The 25,727-nt window shown below is 45.2% G+C and overlaps 1 protein-coding gene across 1 annotated transcript in view; it reads left to right on the plus strand.

Annotated features, from left to right (window-relative positions):
* The window catches only part of FHDC1 (FH2 domain containing 1), a 41,346-nt gene that overhangs the window by 11,093 nt on the left and 4,526 nt on the right, over nt 1–25,727 (plus strand). The window contains 9 exon segments of the mRNA XM_038559051.1: nt 4,459–4,520; nt 5,535–5,637; nt 11,453–11,538; nt 11,626–11,726; nt 15,069–15,139; nt 15,234–15,341; nt 17,092–17,162; nt 19,418–19,535; nt 23,367–23,531. Of these exon segments, the coding sequence (XP_038414979.1) occupies nt 4,459–4,520; nt 5,535–5,637; nt 11,453–11,538; nt 11,626–11,726; nt 15,069–15,139; nt 15,234–15,341; nt 17,092–17,162; nt 19,418–19,535; nt 23,367–23,531 (885 nt within the window).

Here is a 25,727-nt window from a genome sequence, read left to right on the forward strand (position 1 = left end):
AAGGTAGTTTTGTTTTGTTTTGTTTTGTTTTTGTTTTTTTTTAATTTCTGGGAAGTAACATCTTACTCTTCCATGCTAATTCAGGTTATTGGTTATTCTTTCTCAACTTTTGTTATATGATCACAGTGTGTTCTAGAATTCTGGGACATGCTCAGTCCAGAACTACAGAACTAGATGAGCATGTGAAATACATTTGAAAGAAGAAAAAAAAGCTTCAACTATGTTTTTATTTTTTTTCCGCCAAACCCAGGCTGGGGCATATCCCAATTGGCAGCCAACCAAAAATAAAAAGAAAATGAAAACAAACAAACAAAAAAAGCCACATCAGAAACCAAAAGATATGTCTTATATAAGAGGATATGGGAAGACTTTTTTTTTTTTTAATTTTGCTTTTCTGAATTTGATGTAGCATTGAAATAGCCACTACTCAGTGGTACTTAAGTAGTCAAGGAAGCCCTCTTTGACATATTGAAACAAAAGTAGGTTAAAAATTTCTTCTACCTTGAGGACGTTATGCTAAATGAAATAAACCCATCACAAAAGGACAAACATTATATGATTCCACTTATGTGACATTACTAAGAATAGTCAAATTCTTTGCAACAGAAAGTTGAAGGGTGGTTGCCAGGAGCTGAAGGAAGGAGGGAACGGGGAGTTACGATTTAAGGGGTGCGTAGTTTCAATTCTGCAAGGTGGGAAGGATTCTGTGGATGCGTGTACTGGGGGGATGTGGGGATGGTTGTACTGAACAATGTGGATGCACTTAATGCCACCGACCATTTAAAAATGGTTAAGGAGGGGGACACCTGGCTGGCTCAGTCGACCCTTGACCTTGGAGTCATGAGTTCGAGCCCTCTGTTGGGTGTAGAGATGACTTCAAAAAATAAAAATGGTTAAGATGGCAGATGTTCTGTATATTTTACCGCAGCTAAAACACAAGAGCTGATTCTTCCCTTAAGGAATATGGGAGGCAGACTGTGGTGACTCCTTAGGAGAGGAGCGAACAGGAATTGTAGGAGACACTAGGCGCGCTTATTTGGAGGCTTGACCAAGAGGAGTGGTATAGCCCATCGCACCCTTGACCGGGTGCTGTGGTCTCAGGGCTTCAGGGGGAGGCACAGCAAGCCTGGCCACCCCGGCAGTCTGCGGGGAGACTGCTTCTGTCGCAGGGCCACCCCACATCCTGCTGGGAAGTCCTCAGGATGGCGTGAGTTGAGCATATGACCTTATATTCTGCTCCTTCTTTTGCTAGGGATGGTGTGTACCTCTGCAGTGGCCCGTGACGGGAAAGCCCGTGCGTCCGTAGTGCCCCGGCTCTACCTGCTGTGACAGGCCCTGACTTCAGTGGGGGTCCTGCCTCCCTTTCCTGCGGTGTCCAGAACGTGGGTTTCTGTTGATTGGACCCGCGGGCAGGGAGAGAGCCGGGTTGGTTCATGCTTTTCCCTGGGGCTGTCTGTCTCCCCCTGCGCAGCCAGCACATGCAGAGTCCACTGCTCTGGATGATTCCCAAACACCACCTGGGGGCACTTGGGGGGCCTAGTTGGTTGGGCGTCTGCCTCCAGCTCAGGTCATGATCTGGGGGTGTTGGGATCGAGCCCTGCCTGAGGCTCTGCTGAGCCTCCCTCTCCCCTCTGCTGCTCTCTCTCTTCTCTCTCTCTCTCTCTCTCTCTCTCAAAATATGTAAATAAAATCTTAAGAAAACAAAACAGAACACCACCTGGTCTCACATCCAGGGGTCCCTGAATTGCCCAGCTTTGAGATGGCAAGCATTTGGGGAGTAAGATAAGCTAATTTACACGTGAAACGCTAACCCGCTTTAAAGGGCTTGAACAAGCACTTGTGCAACACCACTTTGGAAGGATCGAGTGGGAGAGCCTGTGAGGAAGAGCCGGCCGGGCACTAGGCAAACCTGAGGACGTGGGGAGAGAGGGACTGTCCCCGGAACCCATTAGTAGTCTCGTCTTCCTGTTGATAGGATGAGGCTTTGTTCGCCCTGTAAGGTGCCCAGCGACGGCCAGCCCAGGTTTTCCCTTAGGATTATTGCTGAATCCTCGTAAACTGGTGACCAGTTTCTGAAGCTCTGCCTAAGCGTTGGAGGCAGCTGCTGCCCAAGCCTGACAGCAGCTCGTCGAGGCTGTCTTCACCGGGAGAAACGATTTCTACCCACCGTCCCGCACACACAGCCCTGGGCCCCCAGAGGCCTTGGCCGGGCCCCCTGGATGGTGTCTACACAGCTGCCCCCATTCCTGGAGAAACGCATGGGTGTGGATACCAGTCCACGGCTGGTGGGGGAACACTGCCACTGCTCTATGCTCCTGCATCCTCAGCGACATGGAAACTCACAGGAACCAGACAGAAGGAACCAGAAAGACCCAGGCTAGCATTTGTGTTCTCACGTTACTCTGGGGAAAGTATAAAACATGACAAGGCATAAAACATGATGGGTCGAGACTCGGTTTCCTTATCTGTCAAACAGGTGACAGGTGTCAAATAGGTGGTGATTTAATGAGCCGAGTAGCAAATACGTTTTTTTCTTCATTCTGGGTAGACGTGAGTCCCGAGGAAGTGCTTTGGATCAGTATGTCGCTATATCAATATACGTGTTCTTACTTGCGGCTTTTTAATTGATGAATTACAATAATATACATAGTTTTCTGTCTCACTAAATGTAGGTTCCTCTGTCTTGTGTGGGCTTTCCTCATTAAAAGGTGTTGGGTTTGACAGGATTGATTCTCCCCTTCACCCCAAACTTGAACTGGGTAGGATTCCAGTAAGGAGCCTGCCCTGTTCACTTGGGAGTTTATTTTATGGCTGGCAGGTGATTGCAGGAACATGAGATGAAACCCTAGGATAGTAAATAACGTGATTGTTTAAGATTAGCCTTCAAAAGAAGGCAGCCATAGTCCTGTGACAATTTAACCTTATAGTCAGGAAGTGCCATTAAATTTGGTTAACAGTTCATGCTGCTGCTTATAAACTTTGAAGGCCCGGAGAACAGGAATTTAATCTGAAACCCGATTCTCTTTTGTTCACAAATGAATCACATCCATTTGGAAAGGAAGAGAATCATAACATTCCTGTTTTAGCTAGTCTCCCTTTACCAAAAAATGGGTCAAAACAAAACAAAAAAACACACTTTGGCAGTTTTTAGGTGATCTTTCCTCCCTGCATCTTGGATATTTCCTTCCAGAGAAAAGAAATGGCTTCTGCGTTTAATAATAACATCCTCCTCATCCCCTGCCAAAAAAGGTTCTAATTTCCAGACTGATAAAATCCTGTCCAATTACTAATTTTGAACAGCTAAAACCTATTGCAGCCCAAATCTGGGTTTTGCCGGTACATTAGAATGGCACCATATTTCCTTAAATCAAAGATGCATCCTGATTCTGGAGATGTTAACAAGAGTCTTAGACTTGGTGAAATACAGCACAAGAGTTTTCCTTTTTAAATTCTGAGTAAATAAAACATAGGAGACTTTCTTACCTTCCCCTAAAGGGCATAAATATTCTTTCTCAATGGAAAGAAATTTTTGTTTTAGAAAAAAATTAATTTTATTACATTTCCGAAATAATAGTATTGGTCCTCCTATATCCCTAAATCAGGGTTGGGACTCTGCAATATCTTGAGTTATTTATTTACTTTCTTAGTTCAAATCCCATATGATCTGGCTATGCTAAGACACTTGTTTTTCAAATTTGGACTTTTACACAAAGGCTATGTTATTCTAAGAGGAAACTGCTAAATTAAAAAAAAATAATATACATTGTTCATTAAAAATTATATAAGATTGGGGCACCTAGGTGGCTCAGTCAGTTAAGCATCTGACTTTTTTTTTTTTGAAGATTTTATGTATTTATAAAGTGCATAAGTAGACATTTTATGTATTTTTTATAAAGAGCATAAGTAGGAGGAGGAGCAGACAGGCAGAGGGAGCAGACTCCCCACTAAATAGGGAGCCCAACATGGGGCTTAATTGCAGGACCTTGGGATCATGACCTGAGCTGAAGGCAGATGCCTAACCTACTGAGCCATGCAGGTGCCCCAGGACTGATTCTTGATTTCGGCTCAGGTCATGATCTCAGGGTTTTGAAATCAAGCCCTGGCCAGGCCCTGCACTGAGTCTGGAGCCTGCTTGGGATTCTCTCTCCCTCTTCCTTTGCCCCTCCCCCAGTTTATGCACATGCATATTTTCTCTCTCTCTCTCTCTCAAAAAAGTTATATAAGATTAAAATAGACCTGTATAGTTATTATAGCTAAGGAAATAGATCATTGCAGTAAGTTTGGGGAAATGATATTTTAATATTTGCAAAACTATATTAGATGTATTGACTAATAATCAGATTTACATATTTCTCTTCTAAAATAGTGTTGTTTTTTTGATAGGTTATAATTCTCTCCTTCCGTCCAACTCTTCTAATTTGCACTTTAATAGTCTTACATGTATCTGTTTTTTTCCAGATTACTATCGTGGATGCAAAACGGAGCATGAACATTGGGATATTTCTTAAGCAATTTAAGAAGTAAGGTTTTTTGCACCCATTTGCAACTTTAGTCACATCCATGCTGTCAACATCAGTCTATGGGTGTGGCTGAGCTGAAAATTCAGCTTCTAATATGAGCGAAAGTCATTCTGCATACCTACATATCCTTCTTAGACACATGGTGTGATGAGTATGCAAGTGCCTGTCACTCTCTGCTGTTTTCCTGCATGAAAACATAACCTGGTGGCTTGAAGTACAGGCAGTTGCCTGAGGGGATCTGCTCAAGCCTGTCATGCCAGGGAATTTATAAATTCATTTGTAGTGTTGCCCCTCAGCAAAGGTTGGACTGGTTGGTTGGCAGTGGTTAAATGCCAGTATTCTAGGGGCACCTGGGCGGCTCAGTGTTTGAGCATCCGCCTGTGTCTCTGCCTCTGTGTGTGTGTGTGTGTGTCTCTCTCTCTCTCTTTTTTTTTTTAAGATTTTACTTATTTATTGATGAGAGACATAGGCAGAGGGAGAAGCAGGCTCCTTGCAGGGAGCCCGATGTAGGACTCTATCCCAGAACCGAGATCACGCCCTGAGCCGAAGGCAGATGCTCAATCACTGAACCACCCAGGCGTCCTTCTCTCTGTGTCTCTCATGAATAAATCAATAAAATCTTAAAAAAAAAAAAAAAAAAGAAAAAGAAAAGAAAAGAAAAAGTGCCAGTATTCTAAAGTGGAAAGGAGAGGCTCCACAGGTTTCCATGTGACCACAGGGGATTGCTTTTCTTCTCCCAGTAAGACTCTCAGTGGTTGCTGTCACATTTAGCTTTTCTGGGATGCCCGAGGATGGGCTTCTGGGTAAAGGGGCCCCTGGGTAGTGTGTCAGGATCCCCGCTTTCCCTGGCATTGGGGCTCCTGTGATCACTGACACAGCAGGTCACATCCCTCAGACTGGAAAGAAGGGCTGGGTGGAAAAATGATAGAGGTGATTTGTTTTAATTTCTACTGACTTGGGTTTCTTCGGCCCTCCAACAAACGTGAAATGGAATCTGATTATTGCCTCTTCAAGGTCTCCTCAGTCCATTGTAGAAGATATTCATCAAGGAAAGAGCGAGCATTATGGATCAGAGACATTGCGAGAATTTCTGAAGCTTCTGCCGGAGTCAGAGGAGGTAAGGAATTTGGCACATGAGTTTTAGATATTAGGAGTGGTGATAAAAGCTGAATATTTTTCAGGGTGTCAGAACTCACATGGGAAGGTCACTCTGCTGCTACCCAGAGCCAGGGTTTTCTCACATAAAAGTAAAAAGTGACCTAGCAGAGAGAGCATTCGTTGCGGAGTTAGGAGTCGATGCTTAAAACTGCACCTGTACCCTTGCTTGGGCAAATATCCTAACTCCAGTGAACGTAGTTTCTGCGCCCTTGCAGCGAGGATGATGGTGCCTGCCTCACCGAATTGCCAGGATGCTGAAACCCTAGCCATGCATCGAACATGGCTCTTGGCACATGAGACCTCAGTAAACTTTGGTTTCCTTTTCCATCACCAGTGATATGTTTTGCCTAAGCTGTACCCAGGTTATTTTATAAATATGTGTACTTTTTATACAAAAAAATGAAAGGGGACCACTTTTGAATAAAGATGCTCTAAAATTTTGGAGAGATAGGTAAACTGTTAATAAATTGTTAATAAATGTCTCTGTAATTGACTGAAAGGTAAAAATTGTTTTGATAGCAAAGTAGTACCACAATACAAAGTTATTGATTTTTTTTTTTTTTTTTTGGACTAAACTAACTAAACTGTTGAATGGTTAGGAGCTTCATAGAAAAAACAGAAACAAAAAAAACCAAACCAGAATGTCACCTTTTTTTTCTGAAGAAGACCCTGAAAAAATTCAGTAAGAAATTACATGAATACCTGTGCTTACAAACATTTGAATAATGTAGACTCTTACAAAGTAAAAAGTCTAAGTTCTCCTTTTACCCATATTGCTGGTTCCTCTCTCCCCCTTCCCACTCCTCTTCCCACACATAATTTATGGAATTTGATTTTAGTGCCATAAATGACAAGAGGAGTATATATCTGAACTTTCTCTTCCACATCAATCAGTGATAAACTCACAGTGCCAACTCAAGGGTCTTACTAGGTAACTGGGTGTCCTAGGTATATTTGATAATCTGAACCTCTCTCTGTGTCAGGTTTTCTGTTTGCAAATTAAGTGTAATTTACCTAAGCCAAGATTAACTACCAGCATTTATTAATGATAATAAGGGATCTTAAAGTCTTGAGAGCAAGGTACATCAAATTATAATTTACCCTGGATCTTAGATACTTAACAGTCTTTAGTCTTTTTTTTTTTTTGTAATGTAGAGAATGAGAGTTTCAAAAGTCTTTAATTAGGATAAATAGGGTTTAATTCATTGGAATTTTTAAAAGATCGAGTGGTTCTCGAAACCTTATTCCTGCTTGGGCTTTTCTCATGCCCCTTCCTTAGGGCTTGCTCTGGTGCCCACTCCTGACTGCCCTCCTCGCTCCTTTAAGTGACGATCAGATGTGATCGTGATAATACGTGGGAACGTGCTCGGAAAGGCTCTTAGAAATTTCTAACTGAAGGGAGGTTAGGCGTGAGGGAGGCTGCCAGCTTCGAGCCATGAAGAGGTGGGCGATCAAATACGGGTTCCTTAGCGTCTTCCTTTCTAATTTTAAATTCAGAGGTGATTAGAGAAGCGCAGGCTTCGGGAGACTCAGGGATATTTCAAAGCAACTTAGCTGTGGAGCCTCCCAGGTTTAAAAGAGCTCTGAGTTGTGTGTGTGTGTGTGTGCCGGGGAGGTGGGAGGGGGGTGTAATTCAAAGAGGAGGTGTCTCGTGGTGGGCAAGGTGACGAACCCCCCCAGGCGCCACTGCCCAGAGTCCTGGGCCCGTCACTGGCCCCCCAGCCCGCGGCCTGCGGGGCTGGAACTGCCCCGGGATGGGGAACTGGCTCCCCCTCCGAACCAGGCCAGGCCAGGCCGCAGTGCTTCTCCTGTCACCCTCCTGCCGGCAGGGTCATCTTCGCTCTGCATATCCGACAAACTTGGTCACACTTCTTCTTGTTTACATTACTGCCTCTTGGCTTCAGTTCACCGCACCCTCCACACGCAGCTGGGAGCTTCCTTCAGCAGGAACACCCTGACAGGCCCGGCCAGGCGCGCCCCTCCCTAAGCCAGGCTCGGGGGCCCATGCCCTGGCCTTGCCGCCAGCCCCGAGGGGCCCTTGGGACCCCCCCCCCACAGGGGCCAGCCCCAGGGGCTTGGGGAGAGGGTGGAGCCTGGGGAAGAGGCCGAGGAGTCCAGGCCCAGGGAGAGAGGGTCCGGAATGTGGCAGCAGCGTGTTAGTAAGTGCACAAGTGTCTGCGTAGCTGCGTGTTGCGGAGCCTGGTGTGACATCCTGTGCTCATTTTTAGCACAAGAAGGGACTAAACATTTATCGAGGGTGTCCCCGTGTCCCGGGCACTGGGCAGGGCACAATCCAGCCGAGCGAGAGGATGTGTCCAAGCGCGTGGCCCGTGGGAAGCCACCAAGCCGTCGCTCTGATGATCTTGCGTGTCTTCTGCGCTGACCCGCAGCGACAGCGCAGATGCTGGTCACTTTGCAGCCGGGAAACTGAGGCTCACACGGCTTAGCTAGAAGTGCTCCAGTGTCGCCTGGCCGATGGGCCGGAGAGGGAGTGGGCTTGCGCGTGACTCGTCTGACCCCAGAGCGGTTCCTCCCGCTGCAGCGCTCGAGGAAGGAAGGGCAGAGGTTCTCCGAGCCCCGCCTCGCGCCGCCCCCCAGCCTTGTCATCGGCCCCTCGGGTGATCCGTAATCTTATCAGCGTGTTGAAAAGGAGGAGCGGAAACAGCCCTCTGCTGCCGTGCGTTCTCCGCTGACGAGCCGGCAGAAGGTTAATTTGTTTTCAGGATTTCTCCAACCTGCACCACAGATCTTCTGTCTGGCGTGCTGGTTCACCTTGCCTTCTGCTCACGCTCACGCTCACGGTGGAGCAGAGCAGAGCAGGGCCGGCTGCGCCGCTCGCCCCGGGCGTGATCCTGGGGTCCCGGGATCGAGTCCCACCTGGGCCTGGGGCTCCCCACGGGGAGCCTGCTTCTCCCTCCGCCTGTGTCTCTGCCTCTCTCTCTCTCTGTGTGTCTCATGAATAAGTAAATAAAATCTTAAAAAAAAAAAAAACTTGCAGAAGAAGAAGGTAAAAGAAATAAAAGCCCTGGGAATGGGTTCATTGTCCTGAGCAAGTATTCCTGTCCCCAGAAAGGGGACAAGGAGGAGTCTGGAGTAGGAGCTGGGTGGATGGTGGAAGAGAGCCCAGCCCGCCTGCAGCCTGCGGGCCCTTCCCTCCGCTGGGGCCCGTGCCCCATCCCTGCATCGCTGTCAGGGACACAGGCAGGGCTGGAAGGTGGTAGGAAATTTCTGTTCTCTCCGGCAACAGTTGGGTTGCCTCCTCTGACATTTTCATCAGCTCATCTCTACCTTCTTTGCTGACTCTGCCCCTGAGGGGAGAATGTTAGGGAAGAGGGCCCCCAGGGTCTTCTCTTGGGTGAGTCCACTGGTGGGAAATCTTGCTATTTCAAGGCCATGTGAGTGGAATTAGATGGGATGAAGGAAGTCTGCACTTTGGAATGTGTGAGGCTCCAGGAGCATGCTGCATGCTATTAGGACAGAAACCGAGCACAGCCAGGTCATAATGAGAGTCACTTGGCTCAGCCAACAAAATTATGCCTAACAATGTTTGATAAATGCTTTTTGATGATGACGAGAATGCACAATAATTATAGGGTTTGTTCACCTCTCTCTTTTACCTCCCTACCACTGTGAAGGTACAGTAATCCCTCTTAATGAACATAAGTCTCATTTTGAAATGGAATTAAGAACTGTATACATGGCATTTAAATTAAATACTATCTTTCCATCACCATTCTCTTGAAATCCATAAACATTGTTAGCTCTTTATATAAGTGAAGGAGATTAATCATTGTTCAGTTACAGTTGAGCACATGTTTAATAGAAATATCTACCAAGTTTATTTAGCATGACCTAGTCTTATGCTTTAGACAGAAAATTATGCTGTTATTTTCAGAAGCTTTGCACATGCTGCATAGATGGGTCTTATGAAAGGTACAACCTCACTCTGCCCCTGCCCATATATAGTGAATTGCTAAACTCTAGTTCACAAGGGATCAGGATTCATCCTATGGCTTTTTCAGTTCAGCAGCGAGGCACTGATTTGGGTTTAGCTAAACCAGAAATTCCATCTGCCCTTACATTGAGAATGGCTAAAAATGGTAAAAATCAGTTTGGGGCCCTAAAAGTAGAGGAAGTAATGCAATTCTATAAATGGCTATTTTCTGCCCATTTGGGTAAGGGGCGGGGGGGGGGACCTGTAGTCTTCAGCACCAGAGTTAAGTCTAGGGTGTGCATATGCACTGTTAAATTTTGTATTTTCAGGTAGTTGATGTAGATACTTCCGTTGGAGAATCTTTGCAGATATTCCCTCCTGTCTGCTTCTGATTGTCATTTCCTGTCTTTTAAGACACTGAAAAGTCGTGTTATTTTTGTGGGCACCCACCATAATCCAGGGGATGGGAGAGAGTACAGAGAGCATTGGAAGGTGGTCAGGGCTAACTGGCAGCAGTCAGCTGCAGAGATAAGCGGTCTGGTTTACTCATAGTCCCAAGATTCTGTTTACCATAAAGTATTTTTGTCAGAAGACCCTCTACTACGGCAGACGTAGAAAAGTTTCTGCCGTCGGGTTGGTCCAGGTTTCTGCATGAGGGAGACACTGACTTGCTCTGATGATGGCAGTTTGAGGACTTTCTTTTTGCTTCCATCCCCACCTGCTAGCTGTTTGGCTGTATTCCTGTGCCAGAAGTCTTTTGTTTTTCTTTGCTACGGTTGAAAGAATCCCTTTTAGTTGAGTTTAATTTTTTACAAGAGTAACGCATGATCATTGTAGACATTTTAGGAAATAAAAACGAGCAGCAGTAGAAAATAATAGTCCCTGTAATCCTGTCACCTCGTGTAGGTGGGTCCTTCTAGTCTTTTCCCCACACCTGTGGTGTGTGCATGGAGCGTGGACGGGGGCATAGTGGATGCTTCTTAAAAATTTCTAGAATGACATCTGACTGTCCATCCTGTTTTATTACCTGATCTTTTTCATAGGGGAAGTCTTGACATTAACCCCTCAGCTACTTAAGCCACCTCTTTCTCTTGCTGCTGGAGAGCCATGTGTACCCTCCTCGGCACACAGTAGCCCCTTCTTATAAAGCTATTCTGGGGGTGGGGGGGACTTGGCCCCAGAAAGGTCTGTTAGCCCTCACCCAGTCTGGAGTATTCTGTAGCCAAAATATTCTTTTTTTTTTTTTTTTTAAGATTTTATTTATTTATTCATGATAGAGAGAGAGAGGGAGAGGCAGAGACACAGGCAGAGGGAGAAGCAGGCTCCATGCAGGGAGCCTGATGCGGGATTCGATCCCGGGTCTCCGGGATTGCGCCCTGGGCCAAAGCCAGGCGCCAAACCGCTGCGCCACCCAGGGATCCCCTGTAGCCAAAATATTCATTAGGGACCTAGAGGACCCAGTTATAATGACGACCCAGTCTCCTCTTTCTTCTCCCAGTGATCTCCCTTCCAGATTATAATTTACAGAAAATTTTCAAACTTAGAACTGACCCTTTAGTAACTTCCCTGAGGATTCCTGTGGCTCTGGTTCTTGGGATCGTTTACACTTAGACACATGATGCAGCACTTCTCCTTCTAACTTGTTTGGTTTCTCCTCATCCAACATAGTGGATGTGATGATTTCCTTTTCCATCTCTCCTTAGGTCTACGTTTTTATTAATTTGAATTTAGCACCGAAATCTTATTTTCTTACAGGAATTCTAAGATGAAATCTAAAATAATGTTACATTTTAATCACAAGTTATTTTCTTCTGTACCCTTTTTTCTGTTTGTCTTTTAGATAAAGAAATTAAAAACATTTAGTGGAGATGTGTCCAAGTTGTCCCTGGCGGACTCCTTTCTGCACTACCTGATTCAGGTGCCAAAGTAAGGATCATCTGTCGCTGTTCTTTACAGAGCAAGGTTTTAAAATTAATGACATCAAATTCTACAGTTTTGCCTTTTATTTTCCAGCTATTCACTTCGGATTGAAGCCATGGTGCTAAAGAAGGAATTTTTACCTTCTTGTTCTTCTCTATACACAGACATAACAATTCTAAGAACTGCTACAAAAGGTATGTGAACACATGATGTTTGTTTGTTTGTTTTTTAAGATTTTATTTATTTATTCATGAGAGACACAGAGAGGGGCAGAGACACAGGCAGAGGGAAAAGCAGGCTCCATGCTGGGAGCCCAATGTGGGACTCGATCCTGGGACCCCAGGATCATACCTGGGCCTTTAAAGGCCAGCACTAAACTGCTGAGCCACCCAGAGATCCCTCACATGATGCTTCATGTAATTTTTTTTTTTTTAATTTTTATTTATTTATGATAGAGAGAGAGAGAGAGGCAGAGACACAGGCAGAGGGAGAAGCAGGCTCCATGCACCGGGAGCCCGACATGGGATTCGATCCCAGGTCTCCAGGTTCGCGCCCTGGGCCAAAGGCAGGCGCCAAACCGATGCGCCACCCAGGGATCCCATGTAATTTGTTTTTATTAATTTTGGTGATAGCACTTTATTTTAGGTTTTATTCTTTTTAGTAAGCAGTCTTCTTTTTTTTTTTAAGATTTTATTTATTTATTTATTTATTTATTTATTTATTTATTTATTTATTTATTTATTTATTTATTTATTTATTTATTTAGAGAGCGAGAGCAAGCACAAGCAGGGCAGGGAGCAGAGGGAGTGGGAGAAGCAGACTCTACCCTGAGCAGGGAGCCCAGTGTGGTGCTCAGTCCTGGGACCCTGGGATCATGACCTGAGCCAAAGTCAGCTGCTTAGCCGACTGAGCCACCCGGGCTGCCCGCATTATAACCTTTAGAGCCATCCATGTTGTTACAAATGGCAAGAGTTTATTCTTTCTGATGGCTGAGTATTATTCCATTGTATGTATATACACTATATCTTCCTTATCCATCCATCTATTATTGATGGACACTTGGGTTGCTTCCATATTTTGGCTGTTGTAAATAATGCCCCAATAAATATAGGGATGCATGTGTCCCTTTGAGTTACTGTTTTCAGTCTTTGGAGTAAATACTCAGTACTGGAATTACTAGATCATGTGGTAGTTCTATTTTTCGTTTTTTGAGGCACCTCCATACTATTTTCCACAGTGGCTATACCCGTTTGGTAGCAGTTTTTTTTTTTTTTTTTTTTTTTTAAGATTTTATTTATTCATGAGAGACACAGAGGGAGAGGCCGAGACACAGGCAGAGGGAGAAGCAGGCTCCACGCAGGGAGCCCGACATGGGACTCCATCCCGGGTCTCCAGGATCAGGCCCTGGGCTGAAGGCGGTGCTAAACTGCTGAGCCACTGAGGCTGCCCTGGTAGCAGTTTGTTTAAAAAACTATTCAGTTGAAATGAGAAATGCAAAGTCCTAATTCTGATACACCATAAAAAGGAAAATGAGATATTACCTGGAATAACAATTAAGGTTTATTGCCATTTACTTTCCTCCCTGATTAATTGACCAATTAATTAATTAGCATATTCTTCTCCCATAAAAGATTTCTTTCATCCCAAGCTTTAGAGTAAACCCCTGGTTGCAGCTGGCTCCTGTTGTTCTCCTAGGTCAGCTTTCTGTGTGTGTGCAGTGTGTGTAGTATATGTGAGTGTGCTCCAAGCCCGGTCACTTAGGCCAGCCGCACGCTGCCTCCCATCCTCTGGCTTCTGGTGCCTAGGACCTCCTTTTCCAGAAGCATACCTCCTTTCCTCCTGACTCCTTCTGGACATCTCCAGTGTGACTTTTCTGCAGGTACCTGGTGGTTCTGCTCTGTGTCTTCTCCCACCTGATTCCTCTTACTACTCTAACACCTTATGGGCTATTTACATTTGAGAGGGGCAAGGGGTCATTCTCATTTCTTTGCCAACTTGCTTACCAAGCTTGGGTAGACTCCTTGCGGTTGCTCTCCTGTCTCACTCCATAGTGATGGAGTTTTGCCCTCTGGCATTTATGGCACTGAGCAAACAGGCCAAGTACATGTGTGGGCACTCCTCATCTCCAAGGCAGATCTCTGGGGCTCTCTAACCCTCACATTTTCCAGTGTGTTCAGTGCCAGCCTGAGTTCCTCTGGGTGGTTTTCTGGATTTCTAGTCATTATAGAACTGTTGATTCCTATTCAGTTTTCCTGTTTAGTTGCTCTGGCCTGTGTGGAGATAAAGTTTTGCTCTTCAGCCCATCGTATTTTCTTCAGTTTAGAGAGGAGACTAAGAATTAAGGGCAGTTTTTCTTCTGCCCTTAATAGGGAGACCTTTTAAAATTTCTTCTGTACACACCAGGGCTATTGCAGCCACTTTGGAAGGGCTGTTCCTCTCGTTCACATCGAGATGGAATAGTTTTCATATTGAGCCATGCAAATTTGCGGGCATGGTGGAAACGTTTCTTATCTGGTTAACCTTCAAATACTGGCTTTCTTAGATAACATAATGCAGGCAGTGATCCAAGTATAATTTTTTGAAAGTAATTCCACACTTAATGGAGAATATAAAAAACTCATAGGTGACTTTTTATTATCTATGTATACTGTTATTTTAATAATCACCAAACTTAGCTTTTTAAATACCTTAACAATTTTTAATATTGTTAATTTGCATACATGTGTGTACAAAAGCTTCTGTGTTTAAAGAACTAGTTTATGGGACGCCTGGGTGGCTCAGCAGTTGAGTGTCTGCCTTCAGCTCAGGGTGTGATCGTGGAGTCCTGGGATCGAGTCACACATCGGGCTCCTTGCATGGGGCCTGCTTCTCTCTCTGCCTGTGTCTCTGCCTCTCTCTGTGTCTCTCATGAATAAATAAATCAAATCTTTAAAAAAAAAAAAATAGTTTAAAGATATATTACACTGATAAGCTCTTTTATAATCTTTAAGTCAATCCAAATGAAATGTATAGTTTTGAATAAAATAGACTCTCTGGGTGCCTGGCCCCTAAGGGTTATAGTGCTTTGCAAGTTATTTACATGTCATCCCAGCCTGTTTATTTTTTATCTCCTCATAGCTCGTGGACTAAGCAAAATGTTGCTCTCTGTTAGTTTTCATATTCTGTAAATATAATCTCAAAGGCTGGTGGATATGAAGGGAAAAATTATTGCTGAGAAAAAGGTTGCTCCTATAACGACAGTGTGCTGCTTTTCATAAGGCCTTTGCACTTTCCACTACTTGAAAAATCTTGTTGAAGTATTTTATGATGTTGAAATATCTCATAGATATTTGATTCTCAGTTAAACACTAGGCCATGGATTACCAGTAGCAAATGGTATGTTAGATACACCACAGACTGTGCTGCTTGATTTGTTTTTTTCCAGTCTTTATATACAGTGTGGGTCAGAGCTTGCTTCAGGCCCACTTGAACTCGGGTAGGGTGGCTGTCTTTGTGCATTTAAGCTGAAGGTACTGTGGCGTGTTCTTTTTTGACAGAACTGATGTCATGTGAGGAGCTACATTCAATATTACACTTGGTGCTACAGGCAGGGAATATCATGAATGCAGTAAGTAAAATTCCAAAAAATTAAAATACTGTGTTTTATTTGTCCATCCGAAGGTATACGTATATTTTTTTTTCTTTTGATTTGTCTTCTTTAGGGAGGGTATGCTGGCAATGCAGTAGGATTTAAACTGTCTTCTTTGCTCAAATTGGCAGACACAAAAGCAAACAAACCTGGGATGAATCTTCTGCACTTTGTTGCACAGGTAGGAAGTGGTGAGTTCAGAGAGACAATGAGTACGAATCCTCCCTGGAGGTGGGGAGGTTTTTCCCAGGTATTAAGGTGGCATCACACAGGAAAGGACGTAGTGGGCTCCAAGAAGGTTCTGTTTGCAAAAGCTCTCTGCAGATTCCTGAGCTGAGCTGTGCCTAGGGTTGTAGGTTAGGAGGGAAGTGGAGGGGTTGGGGGAGGCCGGGGTCAGGGTTGGTGAAGCCCGATTATGAAGGATTAACATCCTAAACACCTAGGAATTTGGGTTCATGCTTTAGCAATGGTGAGCCAGTGGACGTTTATGCATAGAATAATGGCATGCCCAGGTTGGCTTTGTTTTCAGGAAAATAAGGTGGTATGAAGGATGGGCTGGAGTGGAGAGAAACTAGAAATGGGACACCTTTTGGCCAAAGTTGGCTCTGATCGTTCGGCGAGAGCTGAGAATCAGTCATGGCCACAGGGATGGAGAGCAGATGCCTGGGTGTTGAGACCTTCCCAGCGTTGGGTTGACTAGGTTTGTGACCAGTTATGTGTAGGGAGGGAGGGAGCCAGAGCAATGAGAAAGATCACTTGCATTTGTTTCCCTTTGTGAACCGTGAGTGAGTGTGCCTTGCCACAAGCACAGGGTTTGCACCCCGTCCATCACCTCCATCTCTGACTGGGTCTTTGTGAGACCAAAATAATCAGTTACAGGGTGAAAACTCAGTTATCGACAGTCATCTGTGTCTGTCGTTAAATTATCTCAAATTACAAACTGTGCTGATTTGTTTTTCCTTCATTGGATCACCTTTGTTGTTTTGATAGCAGTCACACAGATCTAGCTTTTAAGCTGGGGAGGAAGCTGGGCTTGTTTCTAGTGTGAGCTTCAGAACAGGACAGAACTAGGATTCTGACTTGCCCTTTATTAGCTGTAATTCCTCAGACAAGTGACTTACACACTAAGGCCCTCAATTTCTTCATCTAATCATGGGGCTAGTGATACTTCAAAACAGGTACCAAGAAGGCTGAGGGGGCGATTCCATAAAGTGCTTGCTTCAGTGTTGGGCGCATAGGAAGCTCTCCATAAATAATACACACAGTTACCACTCCATTCCTCAGAAGACAAAGGACATGTTGAACTCAGGACGAATTTAAAAGTTAGCTTTCAGGGCATTAAAACCAGAAAATGTGTTCCTTAGCCTGTGTGCCTTGCTGGTAGTCTGGTGGTCCTTTTAGATCCATGTATCCAGGGGCTCCATGTACCTTGGTCCTTCCCCGTCGGGGAACATTTCCACAGTTGGAGATTCCGCCCTTCCTTGTATCCCCTGAACTGGTAAAGGATCCAAACACTTCCATGGCTTGTGCACCTTCTGATTAACTCAGTTTGCAAACTGGTTTAGCAGCTGAAAGCATCTCCGTCATTTAAAGGCATACTCCTCGGTATGGGTGGTATTTAAGCAGGATATATTGGATTCTCTTCGAAACAATGGGCCCTGCTTAGCCACCACCCACTTCCATTGAGTATGTGTGCACATGGAATTGTATTTCACATTGGGATTGATTGTTCTGGGACGTTAAATCTACTTTGAGAGTAGGGGAGATCTGGTAAATCTTACTAAGAATATCATAGTTCATGTTCCAGTGAATTGCTTTAAATACATCAAGCATTAAAAACAAGAACTTTAAGGTTCCTTTAAGCCTCGGGATAATTGTTTCCTTCCAATTTTATATATATAGTGAGAGAAAACTTTTGCTTTTTTTTCCAGGAAGCCCAAAAGAAAGATGCTGTTCTTTTAAACTTTTCTGAAAAATTGCATCACGTTCAGGAGGCTGCTAGGTGAGCAAAGAAGACTGGAAATCAATGCTAAGAATTCAGTTTTGGCTTTTTAAAACTACTTTTTAGATTTATTTATTTGAAAGAGAGAGTAAGCGCGAGCAGGGGCTGAGGGGAGACAGAGGGCGAAGCCGACTCCCCACTGAGCAGGGAGCCTGATGCAGGGCTCCATCCCAGGACCCTGGGGTCATGACCTGAGCTAAAGTAGGTGCTTAACCCACTGAGCCACCCAGGTGCCCCTAAACTACTTTTGAATGAAAATTGATGACTATTTTATAACTTTATGATATTTTATAACTTTAAAAAGTTTTGTCTTGTTGAATTTTCAGACCTTTTGTTTGCTTACAGAGGTGTGTGTGCACCTTTGGAATTTGGGGGTTTTGAAAAATTAATCTTTATTTTTCATCTAAGAAACATATTGCAGTCTTTTCTAATGAATATCATCAGTGTAAAAACAATATGGATTAAGAACTTCAAATCCCTTCACACCCAAAAGATAGAGCCCAAACAACATAGCCTATTACCTTGGGAGTTGGTATATACCAGTCAAACTTCTAGGGCCATTTCCTTGTAGAATCTAACATGGTACATTTATTTTCTATTGCACTAGAAGAAGTTGGAACCATATCAAGGGTTATGAAAGGATTTAGTTTTAAATTAGTCACTCAACCTTACAGAGAAAGTATCTACCAAACATAAGCTGTGTTTACATCACCTTAATTTGCTTCTGATCCCAGTATAGATGTGTATTTTAACGTAGCTAAAATCTGTGTTTAGGAGCTATTTTTGAGTTCTGTGTTTTTAAATTTACAAAACATACCCATGTATCCAATGGTACATGTTTGATAACCAGCTTTTACTGAAAGAAATCCTAATTTGTAGCATTTGCTGATTTCCGTGGTGTAAATACTGCTACCATGGCAGATTTGAAGCTACCGGTGTGGCCTCACTGAGGGAGGAGTCATGAGAGGCGCCCACACCCACGGTGGCCTCTTGCGAACTGGCTGCGATGCACCACTTCAAGCTGTACATTTGCTCTCTGAGTGACTATATCCAGTTAGGATAGCTGTGAACCCTATGCATAGATACATGAACGATAGCTTTTCTTTCAAGCTAAGCCCTGTCATGGGCCACTGTCTCAGTATTATTGACTGTGAGCATCTAGGCACAGATGACATGTCTTTCCCAAAGTGACATTATCAGTCCAAAGTTGTGAATAGCTCATAGTTCATGTTTACAGATTTTCAGATTACCTCCCCCCAACCCCAGTGAATGAGCATCATTTATAAGATATAAGCTATTCTGGTTTTAAATTTTTAAAATAAATTTGTGCAGGAATATTTTTTCCTCCAACTAGTATAGAAATGTTACTAAGAGGTATATATAGAGAGAAATAACCTTTATATTTTTGAGCTGACACTTCTGATAAGAGTTAGTTGGGGAAGTTTAGCTAGATACTGTCTTAGAAAAAACTTTGTAAAGTTTGTTTATTTGAAATGGAAGGTGAAGTACATTGGTGAAGTACAAACAGATCATAGGTGGATGCCAGTGGCCAATGAAGGTGGGAAACTTATTGCATAAAGGAAAGTTAGAATTCACAATGGAAGTATGAAAGCATCCTAGTTTGTGAGTTTGCTAAGTGAATTCCACCTGGATTTTACGTTTCACCTGTTCACTTTACCAGATGGCAGAAACATCGCTCGTGCTCTCCTAATCCTGATTTGACAGAAGTAACAAAAGCTTTGCAATCTGTCCCGCCATTTCTTTGCAGAATTGTTAGCCACCTGTTAGTTCTCTCTGAAATACCCAGGGTCATTCTGGCTGTTGGTGGCAACATGACACCTGTTTAGTATCTCCTTGTTGCCCTTGATGTGTACACTGCCTTACTGGGCTTGAGTCGGAGCTTTTTGTATTTGTGCCAAAGAAAAGTGGAAGTATCTGAGTTCTGTTTCTGTTTTTTTATGCTGCTTGCATAAAGGTGTTCAGACCGACTTTATGAACAGCTCTATGAGTCTCATGGTTTTGTTATCTCACCAACAAGGACAAAGTTATAGCCTTCTGTCTTTGAACCAATGTGTCTCAAGGAAGAAATGGACTCTTAAAAAAATAGGCGGAAACTCTAAATACAGGAGTGGTAAATGTCATTGTGACCCCTCTGCCCTCTGCTTCTAGGTTTGACCAGCAGTTGGTCTTGTTTACTGTCCCATGACACATGGCTTCCCTGTGGCAACTGCCCACTCTCCCCTTTCTTCTTTCAGATTATCTCTGGATAACACAGAGGCCGAGCTGCACTCGCTCCTTATCAGGACCAGATCTCTGAGGGAAAACATTCAGCGGGATGGTGAACTTTGTCAGCAGATGGAAGATTTCCTTCAGGTTTGTGGGTGATTCGAGTCCACCTGTCTCGATCTGGCTTCCAGCAGCACCTGCCGGGGCCGGTAAAATCTGTCTGCACAGCTTTGGGGAAGTAGCAGGTTCCCGTTCCTATTTTCGCCCCCTGAGTCAGTAAAAGGAACTTCGTATTTCAGTGCCCATCCTTTGCTGGGTTGGTTTCCTAGCAGGGGATGTTGAATGTGCTTTGAACCTAAGGCGTTGGTTGCGGACTGGCCTCCGTTTATCACCGCTAGATTTACACCATCACACCACGCACACCATAGTGCATTGGTATCAGCGTACCTTGCTAGCACTTGGCAGCTTGTGCCCGGCAACTCACGTTTTGCTTCTCAACCATGGTGTGGGAGTTTCTGCCTCCTAATCAAACTTCTGGACAACAGAACAAAGTTCTACAGAAACCGTAGACACCTGAGAACTTGGGCTGTTGTTCCTTCACTTGTTTTTATTGAAGAAACAAGCTCCGTTTTGGCATGTTTTATAATGAGAGCGGGAGCACACATGATAGCTGTGCCTATCAACACGCCAAATACATCAGCCCCACAGGGTGTGTCAGGAGCTGCTCTGAATAACATCAACAAAAACCAGCAGAGTGGACATGTTTGTGACAGCTCACTGTGACTCACTAATCACATAGTCTGACATACTTCTTTTATCTTCCTTATTTAAAAAAAAAAAAAAAAAGTGGCGGTTTTTCATGCCTTCAATCTTAGGGAAGTGGTGTGCTACCTTAAATATCAGTGCTTGGAGCCTTGCAAGGTGGAGTTTGCATGGAAGGGCTGCCCTTGGTGCCAGGAACAGTGTGCTCCAGATGTTGTACCAACCTAAGCTCTTGCTTGTTTTACGTGTAATTAAGCTACCGCAAAAATTGTAAGGTTCAGCTCCCATCAGCAAACATTTCGTTTGGCTCTGCGGGGAGTTTATTTTTATTATTAAACATGTGTTCTGTATTTTCTTTCAAATATAACCAAACATATATTCTCTTTAAAATGCATAGCTTTCTCTCACTTTGAGAAAAAGTACCTAGCAGTAGGTAAGAAAGTACGCAGCAGTAAGCACATGCCGACAAATGAGGGAAAGTCAGAAACGGAGGGAGAAGGCACATCCCACAGTGAGCTAAGAATTCTGGATGTCTCCTTCCCTGGCTCCTAAATGAAATGTTAATATTTTATGCTACGTAGTAGTACAGAAAGGCTTGTGATGAAAAACAGCTCTGTCTCAGCTGCACCTCTGGACTGCTCTTTAAAGGCAACCTTGTTTTAACTCTAAATGCTTCTTTCTAGTACTCATTTGTATCTGTATAAATAGAATGTTCCCACACAGCTATTTTTCTTGTTTTATGTTCAATTACTTTTAAAATGGAGGAGGTATAATTTTGTAAGGTAGGGTAGGGTCAGTACATGAAGGGCTCTGAATGCCAATCTGAAAACTTTGAACTTTGTGCTCTTAGCCAATGGGGAAACATTGAAGTTTCTTGAACAGAAAAAAAAAAAAAAAAGATAAGAACACAGTTTTGCAAATCTGTTTCAGGGTTTTGACCCTCTGGGCAAGAAGCAACGAATAAATTGGTTTGGAACGTGGGTCTGGAACAGGCAAGTTAGTTGGATTTGCTAGGACAACTGCTCATCTCTTGTCGATCACACTTGGCCAGTGTAGTTTGGGACACAGTCAGGAGACTGTGTAGAAAACTAACTCTCGGCCAAAAAAACCCTCTGAGCTTGGTGATTGTTCACACACATATTCAGAATGTTTCTCTTTCCCAAGTCCTAAGGGCGACAGCAGTGCATGTGAATTTTTCCTTCCTGGTTCTCTCTCGATCCCCACCGGATCTAGTGATGAGCCACAGGAGGCGGAGCTTAAGCTCCCATGTAGATTCTTGTCAAGAGTCCTATTTTTCTGCAGTTGAGTTATTTTTGGCTGGAATCCACCTTTCCCCCTGTGGAAGAATGACAGGCAAAGATTTATCCTTTCATTAATACCCTTCTCTCCGTAAAGAATAATAGAGCATGAATGCACACACTGCCTTGGGCTACTGACTCACATGGTTACTTTCTCTGGTATTCAGTTTCCTCAGTGGTTTGGGTTTCTTACTACCTCTTGAATGTATTTGGTGTAAGAAAAGGACTTTTAAGGGGGAAAATGTGTTGGGGTGGGTGGGAGGTGATAAGTCCTCTCAGAATTGCTCTTCACTCTTCAAGTATGGCTTAGCAGCAGTTCCACTCCTTGAGGGTGGGCAGTCTGTATCTTCACATTTCCGACACCTGCCCCTCCACTCAAAGGAAGTTTCTCAAATATAAGACTTTTTAAAAACATGGTAAGTGTGATTTATAAAGTAATATGCCTCATGCGTTCCTTCTTCACGTAAGCCTTGTTACCCAGTAAAACAGAAAGACGTGAGTGTAATCCCAAATATTCAGTTCCCTTGGGGCTATGGCTCCTCTAAGGAGCTGCTACCTCCTTTTTTTTTTTTTTTTTTTTTTTTTTAAATTTATGATAGAGAGAGAGAGAGAGAGGCAGAGACACAGGCAGAGGGAGAAGCAGGCTCCATGCAGGGAGCCCGAGGCGGGATTCGATCCCGGGTCTCCAGGATTGCGCCCTGGGCCAAAGGCAGGCGCCAACCGCTGCGCCACCCAGGGATCCCCCTGCTACCTCCTTTCAGCATAGATGTCATGTGCTGCTGTCAGGAAAGGGTGCTTGTGTGCCTGATAGATCTGCATCCTGAAAAAGGCTGGGCTGGGCGCTCACTGGAGGAAAGCAAACTTCTTTCATTTATCCTTCATCGTGTTGGCGGTACCTGAATCTATTTTTTTAAAGATTTTATTTATTAGAGAGCATGAGCAGGGGGAGACGCAGAGGGAGAGGCGACATCCTGCTAAGCGGGGAGCCCAATGCAGGGTTTGATCCCAGGACCCCAGGATCATGACCTGGGCCACCCAGGCACCCCTGATGCCAGAATCTGGAGGCACCGGAGACTCTGTTCTGGAAGGATTAGGAGAAAGTGAGGATGGGTTTGTGTAGGGCAGTGGTTATTAACCATGAAGACTCTTCAGAATCTCCTGGGGAGTTGTAACAAAATGTTAGTGGTAGTTAACACAGCAGAAGTCCTGAGTCGAATCGGTGAGGTGCAAGCATGGACTGTCGACTGTGCTTCTGAGCTAACCGGAATAAACACCACGGTTAAGAAGCCTTGACTGAGGAGTTTGTCTGGGCAAGGGGGCCTCCGGTCCATAGAGGTGACACTGACCCTAATACAGATCATTTGAGATTAGGTTTAAACTCCCTTTCAGGCACTTGGGTGGCTCAGTGGTTGAGCATCTGCTTTCAGCTCAGGTTGTGATCCTCATGTCCCAGGATTGAGTCCCGCATTGGGCTCCCCATGGGGAACCTGCTTCTCCCTCTGCCTGTATCTCTGCCTCTCTGTCTCTCATGAATAAATAAAATCTTAAAATAAGCAAGTAAATAAATAAATAAATAAACCCCTTCTCTACAGGACAACACATCAGTACAAGGGACTTCTGACACCCTGAAGTCAACCCTTGGCCAGTATAAGACTCGTTTATTTATTTACTAATAATAAATAAACATTTATATTTGTATATTTATATTTGTATATATGTTTTATAAGTAAACATTTATTTATTTATTTATTAATAAACATTTTCCTTTTGGCTCTGAGGGTGCTGGACTTGCCATAAGCCTTCCGTTTGCCGAAGCCCGGAGTTGAACCCAGGGGCACGGCCTCCCTGGGCTCCGGCGGGCGCAGACGCCGCCTCGGCTGCCGTTGGCTCCAGCGTGTGCTGTTCTGTTTTCCCGCAGTTTGCCTTGGAAAAGCTGACGGAGCTAGAGCACTGGAAGCAGGAGCTCCAGGACGAGGCCCACACCCTTATAGATTTCTTCTGCGAAGACCAAGAAACCATGAAACTGGACGAGTGCCTTCAGATCTTTCGAGACTTCTGTGTCAAATTCAACAAAGCAGTTAAGGTACGGCTGCCGGCGTGGCCGTGCTCCCCGAGCTGGGTGGATTTTTATTTTCCCTCTTCCAGACCCAGCCCGCTGCCCCTGGCGGAAAGATGGTTCAGCGTTTCCAGGGTGTCAGGAAAGTGTGGTGCGGGCAGCAGCCGCCGCCAGGCTCCGGGCAAGCGGCCCTGGCACCCCAGGCCCGGGCGCCTCCATCGCCGGAGCCCAGCCCTGGTCTCCTCGGCCGCCGGGCCGCTGCCACCGACGCTTGCTCCCATGCCCTGGCAGCACTGTGCCCGGAAAGGTCTTTTATGGGGCAGCCCTGACACACATTCCTTCGAAGGCCCTGGGTGTCTTCCTCGCCCCCCTACCCGGGAAAGAACGTGCTCTCCTAGGGAACGCTTGCTCGCGGTGGGAGGATCGGAGGGCCTCCTCTCCCCTGTTTCAGGCACCATGGCCATTGCCAGACGGTTGGCCAGAGCCGGCTTCGAAATTCTCAAGTAGTCAGGAGTCTGCTGCCGTCTGAGCAGTACCGCTGCGTTCCTTGCCCTCAGCGTCCGGTTCCAGTAATCTCTGAGTTAGTAGAGGAGCCAGAGGAGGCTGGGTTGCTTGGCTTTGCAATTGCAACTTCCATCTGTCAGTTAAAAACAAAAACAACATCCCTCCACTTCAGACCGTGATGAGGAACTAAATACTTGGGCGTTAGACCTCTCCCTGTATTTAAATGCAGGTTTGTCCACAGCTGAATTCCTTTGAGGGACTGATTTCCCTCCAGCCCTCTGTAGGCCAGAGTGACTTGAGTTCTCAACCCCTCCTTCTCTCCCGCTGAGAGACGGAGGCTAAGCCTGTGGCCACGTTTCCTCTCCCTTGTCCAAGCAGTGAGCTCAGCAGTGGGAGGTGATGGTGGTGGAGGCCAAATTGGCTCTTTCTGAGATTCTTAGTCCCTGTCAGAATGCTGCAGGCCCAAGGGGCCACCTGTGTGGTTCTCTCACCCACCTGTCCTGAGCACCAGGAGCTGGCCCTGTCCCAACTCCAGGCAGCCTTGGAGGAGAGGGCCTGGGGGGACCTGGGACACTGGAGAGGCCGGGCCAGAACTGCAGGAGGGGCCACTCATCCCCAGCCAGAGCCTCACAGAAACATGGAAGGGAAATCCACCATTTGAGAAAATTGATTTTCAAGTAAAAAGTGCTGTCATTGACAGATTTGGGTTGGGAGAGCCACACGTCTAGGAGATATATATATATATATGTATATATATATATATATTTTTTTTTTAAGATATTATTTATTCATGAGAGACACAGAAAGAGAGAGAGGCAAAGACACAGGCAGAGGGAGAGGCAGGCTCCACGCAGGGAGCCAGATGTGGGTCTCCATCCCCAGTCTCACACCCAGGGCTGAAGGCGGTGCTAAACTGCTGAGCCACCTGGGCTGCCCGACAAATAAGTATTTTATAAAATATATATATAACTGCCGAGTGGGGGAGCCCGATGTGGGGCTCGATCCCAGGACCCTGAGATCATGACCTGAGCCAAAGGCCAACTGAGCTACTCAAGGCGCCCCACAAATATAGTTAAAGTGCACAGCCGGGTGGTGAAGTGTGCTTTACGATGTGCATTTGTTCTGGTTTGGTTTTGTTGGGGCAGGGCTGGGCACTTGGAGCAGGGTGGAGGGTGGTGGAAGGCTTTGTAAAGCAGATCCTCTTGTCTGGTTGTAGGAAGGGGGTGGGGCATGAGGGCAGAGCCACCCTGGCACCTCTGGTGTTGCCTTACCAGGGAGTGTTCAGAGTACAGATTTGAAAGGCATCTCTTAGGAGCCTGGGTGTACTTTGATGCATTCAGATCGTGGTTAAGCACAATGTGCTGCACGTGCGTGCACCTGTGTAGGCGTCCTCCGCACAGATGCAGCTGGGAGGTATGATCTCAGGCTCCTCCTGTTTTCTCTCTGCCATTGATTCGGTAGCCCTTTCCCGGAAGTCCTTTCTGTCTCACCCGCTTAGAAGCCATGCTGGGTTCCTTCAGAGTCGAGGGGCAGGCATGTGTGGAATCCCAGTGCCTTGGCTGCCAAGCTGGAAATTGGGCCCAGGGATCTGATGATAGCCAGAGACGGGCTGGTGGCGTCCGCAGCCAGCTTGGGGAGAACTAGCCCTCGCCACACCCTCCTGCCTGCAAACCCACCATCTCTGTGACACTTAGGAGCCAGGTGCCCTCCATGCACGTA

This window comes from Canis lupus, chromosome 15 (genome assembly GCF_011100685.1).
Source record: "Canis lupus familiaris isolate Mischka breed German Shepherd chromosome 15, alternate assembly UU_Cfam_GSD_1.0, whole genome shotgun sequence".
NCBI classification, from domain to species: domain Eukaryota; kingdom Metazoa; phylum Chordata; class Mammalia; order Carnivora; family Canidae; genus Canis; species Canis lupus.